The sequence below is a fragment of the Oreochromis niloticus genome, linkage group LG16 (genome assembly GCF_001858045.2).
Source record: "Oreochromis niloticus isolate F11D_XX linkage group LG16, O_niloticus_UMD_NMBU, whole genome shotgun sequence".
NCBI classification, from domain to species: Eukaryota; Metazoa; Chordata; class Actinopteri; order Cichliformes; family Cichlidae; genus Oreochromis; species Oreochromis niloticus.
Window position 1 is genome coordinate 7,170,439 of NC_031987.2, and position 12,085 is coordinate 7,182,523.

At 37.7% G+C, this 12,085-nt stretch overlaps 2 protein-coding genes across 4 annotated transcripts in view; one reads left to right on the plus strand and one right to left on the minus strand.

Annotated features, from left to right (window-relative positions):
* Positions 1-3,406, plus strand: part of gpr39 (G protein-coupled receptor 39) — a 38,709-nt gene extending 35,303 nt beyond the window's left edge. For both annotated transcript variants that reach the window (XM_003458379.5, XM_025903606.1), the window contains one exon: positions 2,112-3,406. In XM_003458379.5, the coding sequence (XP_003458427.1) occupies positions 2,112-2,608 (497 nt within the window). In that variant the 3' untranslated portion in view covers positions 2,609-3,406. The remainder of the gene's footprint in view (positions 1-2,111) is intronic.
* Positions 3,407-3,735: 329 nt separating this feature from the next.
* Positions 3,736-12,085, minus strand: part of LOC100693480 (ly6/PLAUR domain-containing protein 1) — a 28,494-nt gene continuing 20,144 nt past the window's right edge. Inside the window, exons 1-2 of one of the 2 annotated variants that reach the window (XM_025903608.1) lie at positions 9,106-9,336; positions 3,736-8,969 (exon numbers count right to left, since the gene is read on the minus strand). In XM_025903608.1, the coding sequence (XP_025759393.1) occupies positions 8,728-8,969; positions 9,106-9,238 (375 nt within the window). In that variant the 5' untranslated portion in view covers positions 9,239-9,336 and the 3' untranslated portion in view covers positions 3,736-8,727. Of the gene's footprint in view, positions 8,970-9,105; positions 9,337-12,085 lie in introns of those variants that run through there. The other variant, XM_025903607.1, reaches the window with a different exon arrangement.

Sequence of the window (12,085 nt, forward strand, 5' to 3'; positions counted from 1 at the left end):
GGGGCCTCTATAAGCTGGTTGCGATAACCAATTTGGTGATTTTGAAATTAAAATGTACTTTTCTGAGTTCACAATGCAATTTTAGTTACTGTTGTTTAAAAAGTAAAGTTTTTGTGAAGTAAAATGTCTTTTCAGACTACTTTTAGTTTGTAGTTTTAGTTCATTAAACCTTGGCGTCTGTAGGACTGACTGACATTGCCATACATTGAGGCTAGGCTATAAAAACAACAAACAACATATATTCACTTTCACTTTTTTGGCTTGTGAATGTGACAGATAAGTTAATGCAGCTTTTTAAAAATAACAAGACACATACTTCAGGCGCTCATGTTTTTAGTCTAAGATAAGATGGGATATAAAACAGAGGCACTTCAGCCTAAAAAGCCCATTAAAATGCATTTCAGACTGCCAGAATCCAAAAATTTCTGTCAGGTTTTCTGAGGAAATGCCCTTGATGTCTTTATTTTAAACTATTGGCGTCTCTTTATAAAGTCTGTAGCATCACTGGCAAACCTTAAGACAGGCTGCAAGGGATCAAAGCTCACTGACACTTGAGATTAGCATTAAACTGAACCTGAACCTTTATAAACAAACACTAATGAGTGCACTTAGTCTGAATGTAAGAAACACAGAGACTGATTTTTCTCTGTTTTTTATTTGCTTTTCATCTCTTAATAATATCAGGATATCAGCGTCTTTGGACATGGTGTTATACATGAATGTGTTTATGTTTGTGCTTCTCAGCAGGAAGCATTTGTCTCACATCAGATAATTTTGTGAATGCTGAAAGGCTGTTTGGTCGCAGCTTAATCCCCATTAAAAACACTGCAGGGAAACGGATAAACAGCAGAAGAGAGACCGAGGCTGTGTTTGTCCTTTCAGAGAGTTCAGTGCATGACTCAGACATGAATGACGAGGTGTGAGTAATGGCAGTGGTGTATTCACATAATTCACTTAAATGTGCTCTCTGTATATTTTTACATTTATTAAGTTTCATTTTATTCCTGACGTGTGAATGGATTGTAACTTAAAATAAGAAACCTTCCATGAGGTCTGTGGATTGATTTCTGCGTGAAAATGGAGGTCGATCCATTAAGATCCAAAGGATGGGAAGCTTATGTTAGCTAGCCAGCTAACACTTGCTTTAGAAATGGAGTCAAATAATACTGTGTTAATGTAAACAACCAGCTCGCAAGATAAAGACAAACTAACACTGATGCTGGTTCAGATAATATTTTACTACCGACAAGGTTGGTGAACAAATTAAATGACCGTTTATGTTCGCTACATTCATCACTTTACACGTAAATGGTGACATCATCCTGAACAATAGGTGTCACCGCTCAGACCTCCACATCAGCGCTGGTATAGCGGGAGAAAAAGTCAAAACTGGAAGCAGACAGAAGAAGTCTTTTTTTTGGGGGGGGGGGGTGTTTGCTTGTTTTTTATTATATATGATATAATATGAAATATTTAGATAAGTTTACTGTTTAAAAAATAAGTTTCCCTAATAAATATAATTTTTAGTTTTAAGCAATTTTTTGACAGATTGCTAAAAAAATATATAAAAATAAATTGTTTAATCAATCTACATAACTAATAATTAAAGTTGTCCTCTAAAATAAATTGACACAAATGCACTAATATGTATAATTCAATTTTAATTATTAATGTAACTGCGATGCATAGATAAAATATCAGCTACATTTTTTCGGTTTTGATTGGTGTTATGCTGTGAATAAAGTATGAATTTATGAGAAGTAGAAATGGTTCTGTTTTTAATTATGTCCCAGCTCTTTTGGAATTGGGATTGCATTTCGAGAGTAACGGTGAAATGCTTTTTTGAGAATAAAGGTGAAAAACTGTTATGAATAAAGTCAAAATATCAAGAACATAGCTATTTAAAGAATAAAGGTGGTGTTTTAGCTCATCACCCCTCCTTTGAGTAAGTTTGATTAAACATATTTTCTTTTTAACAAACATGTACCATATTAAATGTTTTGTCTTGTTTCCTGTCTTTTTAAAATTATTATCTGAGGTTCACAGACACAAGAGCGTTTTAAAAAAGTCATGACTTCTCTTATATTTATTCTTTTTGTATTTTTCTTTAGTTCTCATTGTTGGATCCTTGATGGTATGCTGGCTTCCCAACCAGATTCGCCGTCTTATGATGGCCGCTATGCCCAAGTCCAACTGGACCATTACTTACTTCCGGAGCTACGTCATCCTCCACCCCGTGGCCGACACCTTCTTCTACCTCAGCTCTGTCCTCAACCCTTTCCTCTACAACCTCTCCTCCCGGCAGTTCAGGGACGTATTCATGCAGGTTCTGCGGTGTCACCTTACCATCGTGCATAAAAATAAGTCCACCGTGCAGTTCAGGGCTGTCCCCAAGCAATCCCAACGCCCCCTGCTGCTGAAGTCACTGCATCGAAATAGGTCAAGTCGCACCACTGTCGCCAAAGAGGAAACGCCTGCCTCCTTTACGACATTTCAGTCGCAAGATGACTCGGGACTGGGCACGGATACTCAGACGTCCATCATAGGGACTGAAGAGCAAATCTTGGAGCTCAAGAATAGAAATGTACCATCAGAGTCAGAAATATAGCCTGTTGTGCGATGTGTCAATGGGAGAAACTGCTTTATCCATGGATGCAGTTCATTGTGTACACAATAAACATAGCACAGGGTGTCTCCAAAGGACATTTACCTCCAGTGATATTGTTAAAATATAATACATAATCTTAAATAACTCAGAGCTTCAGTTAAAATTAAAGGTACAGACTGGAGGGTTTAAGCATTGTAATCTGTGCTCTGCATTCCAGATAGGAGATTTTTTTTAATATATTTTGGCCCATAGATGAAACTGAAGGTCACATTATGATCACCAACCTTCAAGAAGAGCAAATAACAATGGCTTTTAACATTGATTAACCCTACTGTTAGCTATGGCAGGCAATGATGTCAGCGCAAGGTCACATCCAACTATTAATCTGAAATAGTATTTAGGGTATTTAGCTTTAGCACAGTAGCTGCAAGCTGCTTTGCAAACCACAACAAGCCTAGCTCTGCTTTTTAATCCCTTGTATGGTTCAACTGATGTCGCATCTGGGTCTTAATACTGCTGTATCCATGTCAGGCTTTCCTTTTATGTTCAAGAAGGGCAGGAGGTCCCAAAGCAAGTATTCAAAGTTGGAATCTATAATAAAAATTAAAAATAGAAATCTAGTGGTTACAATTAGTAACTTAGAAAAAGTGTTTCGATGCAATGATGTTGGGGTTCTAATGGAGTTAATATTAACTTGCCAACACCTCACAGTCTCTGGCTAATCTGGAATAGCTGGACCTTGGTGTAACGCTTGATGGGCCCAGCTATGAAGCCTGAAAAGCGAAGTCGACACAAAAACCTGCATTCTTTTCAATGGCCAACAGGGGGCGACTATAATATTTTGCTGACTTTATGACCTAGTTTTTGGTGATACTGAGTAAAACATTAAGTGCATTTTATAAATAATAATCATTATTAGCGTCAGAAAAGAGGATAAAAGGATTTTACAAACCAAAGGGTGACGTCCCCCGTGATTCCGTCCATTGTTTTTATACCAAAGGTGTAAGTTATTTAGTCAATCAATGTTTAAGATGAGTGAAAGGCCAGCAGCTGAATTAAATATAAAGCACTTAGAGGTGAATTCTGCTGCAGTGTTGAATCAGAACATTTGTGTGACTTTTTTTAGATTTTTTATTTTTTTTTTTTAACTTGGTTCTACTAACTCTAGACTGTTTCTACATTTATATTTAATGGTGAACTCTAACAGTAGTGTTAGTCTACTGTTAGAGTTCCTAACCTCACTGATGCTTAGACCTGACGGGGAGTCAGTTTAGACCTGGAGTAATTTGGCAAAATGCAGTAACTGAGTTCACGACCCAGCTCGATTACAGAGAGAGAGTTCACACTCTGAGTTAAGTTGGGAAATCTTGGTTTTTGTGCCGTAAACGTGAGAAACTGTGAAAGTTAATTGTGCTGACTCAGGATTAAATCTGGCTCCTAATTATTTCATTTGTTTACTCTGCAATGTGTTGGTATGTACATATCTTAGATACATTCTTATGTTGGAATAAATGTAACTATGCAACTAATCTTTGAACTTTAACAATTCAATTCATTGTGACAAATAAATGAACGTGACTTTAGACTAAAGTGTTCCTAACTGAACTAAGAAACCTTTACATGGTACTTTTAGCATCTTAAAACTGTCTTTTACACAAGAACATCATCCCAATACTGTTTCCTTTTTCAGTGTCAAAAACACAAATATCCAAGTGCTATTACTCAGTTAAATAAATTATACTACCCAACTCACGTCTGTCAATCGGACTGATTTCATCATCACTTTGGGCATTAAGTCTCTGTCTCAGGGCTGGAGAAGAACCCACAGGAGCAGTTTTGCAGGTGTTGCTCCTTTTCTGGGGTCATCTCGTTGCCTCTCGAGTGCACCTGTTGTCACTTTGATTTGCACCAAAGCAGGTGAAATGAATTCAGAAATGTTCATTGACATATATAGCCTATTCACTTAAAGGTGAGATTCAGCTCACTACAGAAGAACATAAATACATAGTTAAATTCTTATCATTTGCGTGTCTCAAATATGCAAAAGAAATGAAATATTTCCATTTAACAAACTATAACAACATTCTGCTTTCTTTGTAGCCTGTTGTGCTACCTGCCACCATCACATGTTTCGCCCCAGGTGTCTGCAGAGGTATGCGTGCTGATGTGTAAGCCTTCCTTGATCTGTATTCTTGTCTGTTCTCGTGCACCCATCAGTCATCATACTGCTCCATTACAGTCTAAATGGCTATTTTATCAAGGACATTTATGAAGTTGGCTTGTGTGTATCCTAAAATTTCTTTTCTAAATTTATCTAGTCATCTATGCAGCTACCTGCCCGACAGCTGAGATGAATGTCCAGCCATGTCTGACTTTATCCCAAGGAGAACAGCCTCATCTCAGCTCTAATACCTCTGTGATGATTTTATATGTACTATAACAAAAACATTGATTAACTTAAAGTATATGTTTCTGTCTGTGGATCCCTGTATGTACACAGTTGACAACATTTCAGTAAAGTCAGTGAGTTGAGTCAGTGCAGCGTGTATTTAATTACATTTTTTATTGTTTAACAGGCTTTTAACTGCATCTCACAGTCAACTGGATTAGATTTGGGATATTTTTCGGAGCAGCCTAGAAAGCTGAGCTGGTGCTGTCCTCCTTTTTTCCAAATCACTGTGACAGTAAGATAATTACCAACAAAAACAGCTTTTTATTTATAGTGATAAACACACTGCACCCTCTGAACTGTCACTCACAATTTTTCCACATTTTAGTGCCAACATTTTCCTGTAAACATTACAGAGCACAAAACACAGAGGTGTGGTGAAACAGTGAGAACTACATGGCCCAAATTGGCTGAAGCGTCCCTTCCTGAAACAAACACAACTGTTTCTGATGTCGTTAGGCAGCGAGGCAGAGACAGCAGGGAGGCAATGGCACAAAAACGCAACTTTCGACGAGGAATTTGAGGTTTCAGGATAGACTGAATAGGTCCGAAAAGGGCAGGACGTGCCTCAAAGCGGCATTATTTTCAGTGGCTGACTGGAAAAAGAAGTCACGCTGTATTGAAGTGTATGAAAAAATGGCCGTCTGTTCCCCTGATCTTTGACAGGGGTCAGCAAAATTTATTATCAAAAGGGAGCTGAGCCATAAACAAGCATATCAACATTATGAATAGGTATAAATAATTAAAACTAGTCTGCAGTGACTTTGTATGACTATTTGGTATTTTAACTTTGCATTTTCATAACAATAATGCCACATTTATGATGGATTTATAACATTATAGAACTAGGATAATAAAAATTAAGATAGTTACTTATTTTTATTAACCACTAAAGAGAACATTTGTGAAGTGAAGGAAAATCAAATTAGTTTTAAGTAAAAAAACCCTGTTGGTAGCGAAAGCAATCAAATTTGTCCACAAACGTGCAAATTCTCTGATGTATTTACTATATTTATTTCCATATACAGATTAATTTTTTATCAAACCCACAGGGAGGCACTGGACATGGGCAAAACAGCCACAGGTTTCTGACCTCTGATCTATGACCTCAGTAAAAAACGATTTCCTGATGACAGTATGGCCTCAGTGGCTACTTTTAAGTCATACTGAATACAAAATGATGTTAATTTGTAAGTTACAGTCAAATTAAAGCCAAAACGAAGGATTAACTGGGTCATACACAGTCCAATGGGTCACATCACAGTGGCTGCATCCATCTTTGTGTCTCATTTGGAATTATTTTAATTTTTACTTTGTTTCATTTAGAGGCCTAAACTAGCTGAGAGGTTTTCATACATGAACTCCGGACAACATCAGGAGTATTCGGTCAGGACATTACTACCGAGAATCCTGAGGAGCTGAAGTTGTGTTTGTTGCTTGCAGCTATTTGAGAAGTCTTTAAAATGTATCACATATTTGGACCTTTGCCTAAAGCAGTGGTTCTCAAACTGTGGGGCGCAGAGCCAGGGGAAAATACAAAATGAAACTAATTGGAATTAAGAGTATGCTAGTGCTACATTTACCTTTATTTTAATAATATACTTATTCAGATAAAAATGTTGAGGGTTGTAAAACTTGTGGGGTATGGGGCATGCCAGAACAGGTCTGAAAACCACTGACCATAACGAGCATCCCCAAAAAGAGAGGGGTGCGTGCATTTAAATAACCATATAATAAAATAACCTCATTCATTATGGAAAACTAATTCATTATTACCAACACAAAAACAGCATTAATCACACTCTGTATACGTCACACAGTGGTCAAAAACAGTCAAGTTTAAACCACTTGTTAAAGAGCAGCCATCCTCAGGTTGAATCCCAAGCTCGATCATGGCTGTGAAGTATTTAAATATATAAAGTAAATGTAAGTAATTACTTTTTCTGCTTAGATTCAAAGTAAATGTTTGCAGATTTTATTATTTTATCATTAGTTTGCACATAGATGTTTCCCACATAGAGTGACTGCTCATCTCAATCTTTAAAATAAATTCCATATGGCAACAAATTTCAGCTACAGCCAACCTTAAGACTTTAAAGCAAAGTCAAAGCTTGCTGTGTTGAGAAGATTTATATGACCTCTTTGGCTCTCTGAAGTCTCATTCTTATTGTCCTGCCAGTCACAAGTTCAGCACCCCTTATTACTACATACTTACTGCATAAAGGTCTTATTTTAGCTACCTGAAGATACTGTGACGACTGTTTGAGAACATACACTACCTGGCCAACAAAAAGTCACCACCTGGATTTGACTAAGCAAATAGGAAAATTACTACAGCAACAGGTTTCTGAACCCTAACTGGTGCAGCCAGTAGCTTCTGTTTTCTTAACCAACCTCGTCTGGGGACAGATCCCGTGGTTGTGGAAATAATGTTACTCAGTTTTGAAAGGGTCAAATTAATGGCTTGTCTAAAAATGAGCTAAGTATTGTCCAATGTGTTTAAAAAAAAAAAAAACTGACGGTAGTTAACCGTCATCTCCAAAGAAGAAATGTGTCTGGAAAAGATCGTGATCAGCAATCAGTTAAATGTTCTGTGAAGTCAGAGCATTCCACTCCCACAGTACTTAAAGTATTCAAGGGAGTAGGACCAAAGAGCTGTGTGTAGCCTTAAGGAAACGAACGAGTGGTTCAGGGAGTATGAGACATCATTTTCGAATATGGATTGACCACTACAGAATCCAGATCTTAAACCACTGAGAATCTTTGGGATATGCTGGAGTGATTCTGCCATCATCAGTACAAGATCTTGGCAAAATAATTAATGAAAATCTGAAAGGAAATAAATGTTAATTGAAATGATGCCACTGCAAATTTATGCCTTCTTCAAAGGTGTTTATCAAATTTCTTTTTGGCCAGGCAGTGTGAGTCAACATCTTTCTCTTTGTAAAATACCTGCTAAGAGGCTGAAATGGTTGTTAAAATTAAAATAAATGTTTTTCTATCATTTTATGTTTGTTTATCATTTAATTTATCAATAGCCTCTCAATGCCAAAAGATCACTAGTGAACTTTATGTGGAATCTGAACCTGTTTAGTTCAAATTATACCATATTAATAGAACATAAAGGCAAAACCCCATATAAAGAATTGTTTTTAGAGGTAACATCCTCTTCTCCAACCCAATACTTATCACAGCGGTTTGTTAACAACATGGTAGATGCCAAGAGGTTAAATAAGTCATGTTAAATTGGGAGATGTCATACATGTTTTGTTTCAGTTGGTGAATACACTGCAAAACTTGTTTTTTACCCCATTCATTTACCTATTGATAGAGCAGAAATAAGAGATTTATTCTGGAAATTACACATGCTATCTTTGCTGTTTGTCTTTTTCCACCTTGCAGCGTACATGAATAGAGACAGACGTTCATGAACCCTCTGCTGGAAGCTGTTTTATCCACGGCACTGTTCTCCACCTCATCTTACCCATATTCACGACATGACACATGGCGATAACTTTGTCCACTAGTGTGTTGTTTTTGTTGCAACAGAAAGCCAGGACTCAGGAGAACAAATGCTGTAAAAAGCCTTCTCTTGTATACATTTCGAAGCATGTATAGCAGAGCTTGTACAGTTTCAGTTTGTTTCAACGCACGTCTTAGCAAAGTTCTGTCAGCACAGGATAGAGGAAAGTAGGATGATGATGTTGAAAGAAAGCACAGGAAGCCGTGGCGTGTTAAGGGTGATGGCAGCAGATGGCTGGGGTCGCTTCTTCTGGCGTGGTCCGTTACACAGCGGTGTGTTACAGCAGCTGATGCAGACCGAGTTGAGCTTCCCGGTGCAGAACTGCTGGTAACCAGAAGAGGCGATAAGACAAGCTCCAGATGAGGCACAGGACTTTCGGTAGTGCACACCTGAAATGAGGACATAAATGGATGCATTAGCCTCATAATGAGTGGATTAAAGGGTGCGATGGAGATGGGTAACTGGGAATTTGTTCTTTCATCTACTTGAAGGGAAACATGATTACAACATCTCTTTTACAAACACCTCTTAATGCAGCCAAGTCATTACACTTAGCTGTCCTCCGTGTCTTTGAAAAAACCTTAAGGAAAATGTGTAAATAACTGCAATTGTGAACAAAAATCAATAAATTACTGCCTGTACTTTTTCCTTCTAACATCTGTTTTCACTTGAATCAGTAACCAGCGACTGATATAGAAAAGCCAGCAACCAGCAGCGTTGATGAGGTGTTTTAAATTATTGTATGGGAAAATCTGATTATGAAGATATACAGTTAAGCCCATAATTATTCATACCCCTGCCGAATTTTGACTTAAAGTTACTTTTGTTCAACAAGCAAGTTCTTTTTTGAGCAGAAATGACACAGGTGTCTCCCCAAAGATAATAAGATGATGTACAAGAGGCATCATTGTGGAAAAAAATATTTCTCAGGTTTTATTTATATTTTAGCAAAAAGTATCATGTCCAGAATTATTCATACCCTTCTCAATAATCAATAGAAAAAAGCCTTTATTGGCTATTAAAGCAATCAAACGCTTCCTATAATTGCAGACCAGCTTTTTGCATGTCTCCACAGGCATTTTTGCCCATTCATCTTTAGCAATGAGCTCCAAATCTTTCAGGTTGGAGGGTCTTCTTGCCATCACCCTGATCTTTAGCTCCCTCCACAGATTCTGAATTGGATTCAAGTCAGGACTCTGGCTAGGCCACTGCAAAACGTTAATGTTGTTGTCTGCTAACCATTTCTTCACCACGTTTGCTGTATGTTTTGGGTCATTGTCGTGCTAAAATGTCCACTGGTTCCCAAGGCCAAGTTTTTCTGCAGACTGCCTGATGTTGAGAATCTTCATGTATTGCTCCTTTTTCATGGTGCTGTTTACTGTGATTAGGTTCCATGGTCCATTGGCTAAAAAAACACCCCCAAAGCATTAGGTTCCCACCACCATGTTTGACAGTGGGGATGGTGTTCTTTGGGTTGAAGGCTTCTCCATTTTTATGCCAAATGAAGGCAACATCATTGTGACCAAATAATTCAATTTTTGTTTCATCTGACCATAACACTGAAGACCAGAAACCTTCTTCTTTGTCCAGATGAGCATTTGCAAAGGCCAAATGAGCTTTGGCATGCCTTAGAAGTGCCTGGAGAAGTGGCGTTTTCCTTGGTCTGCATCCGTGGAACCCAACAGTGTCCGTTGGACTGTCTGCCTTGAGACATTGCCACCAGCAGAGCCCAGATTCACCAGAATGGCCTTGGTGGTGATCCTTGGATTCTTTTTCACCTCTCTCACTATTCTCCTGGCCAACACAGGTTTCACTTTTGGCCTCCGACAACATCCTCTGAGATTTTCCACAGTGCGGAACATCTTGTATTTTTTAATAATACTTTGCACTGTAGCCACTGGAACTTGAAAACATTTGGATATGGCCTTGTAGCCCATTCCTCACTTGTGAGCAGCCACAATGCACAGCTGCAGGTCCTCACTGAGTTCCTTTGTCTTAGCCATGAATGTCCACAGACCACCTGCAGAGAGCTGCTGTTTTTCACCTGTTGAGTTGATCAAAACAGCTATTTCCAATTAATCAGGGTAATTAGGATGCTTTAGAACAGCTTTGACTATTTGGAATGGTATAGAACTTTGGATTTTCCCAGAGACTGTGACAGTTTGTAAAGGGTATGAATAATTCTGGACATGATACTTTTTGCTCAAATGTAAATAAAAGCTGAGAAATATTTTTTTCCACAATGATGCATCTTGTACATCATCTTATTATCTTTTGTGAGACACCTGTGTCATTTCCAGTCAAAAAATAACTTGCTAGTTGAATAAAAGTAACTTTAAGTCAAAATTTGCCAGGGGTATGAATAATTATGGGCTTAACTGTATATACTGTTGGCATGCAGCAAATCTAAAACTGGAGGTTGAAAGGTGAAATTAATAGGGAACTGTTTTGTGTTGTCAATAATATGGAATTAGTAAGAAGCTGACCAACATTTTGGAGATGAAATGTTAGCATTACACAGTAGCTAAAATCAATCGTTAAGATCACAGAACAAATTAGCTAATGAACTCATTTGGCCAGCTAGCACACTTTAATTTGTTCTCAGGATTTTGGCAGCAGTAACTTTAGTGTCCGAGCCTGATCAGACTATTTGTTTGACTCTCTTTTCATCAAGTCTCTATATATGCAATCGGTAAACAGCTAGTTTTAACTTAGCTAGGCTATGTGAATCTGTTGACCATTAGATCATAATGTAAGCTTACAAAGTAATTTAAAACTGGTCAGATAAGTTTAAAAAAAGGCCTCGGCACAGTATTTTGCCAAGTGAGACAGCTTATGTGTCTGTTGCTGTCTTACAGTTTGTCTGAGGAAAACGTTAGCCAGCCAGAAAAGACAGATCGTAGTTGGTTGGATCACGAAAACCAAACCACAGAAAAGAGTTTTTCCCTGATGGTCTAATTTGCATTTGGTCAGTCGATCTTCGTTTGACAAAACTTTCTTTTTGATGCTAACACAACCAACATTATTCTTAGTATTAATCGTTATGTGCAGTTTGTGTTGCCATCTGTTGAGCTGGAAGATAGCTGTTGATGTTGGTGATTAGTAGATTCCATTTCTAAGCTAAACTAAGACAGCAAAGCAAAAACTAAGTAAAAGTAATGTTGGTACTGGACAAGAAAAAAACTCATCCTTTCGATGTTAGTGGAAAATGTGTCATAGAAGTTTAATATAGAAGTTACTAAACAGGCTGTTAAGAAGAACCTGAGAGACTTGGGGGAAGTTTCATTTTAAGCCATGTAACAGTTCAGCCCAGCAAAACATGAAATAGTGAAAAAGAAATTTTCTTTGCATTCATGTAGACAGAAATTTCGGTTTCTGTCATGGTAGCACAACTGAGTCTAATTTATTATAATAATAATCATAATTATTTACTCATGCCTAATGAAGTATGTTGATGAGTCACTAGAGGGGATACATCACTCTTGCAGCCCTAAAACAGAAGTTT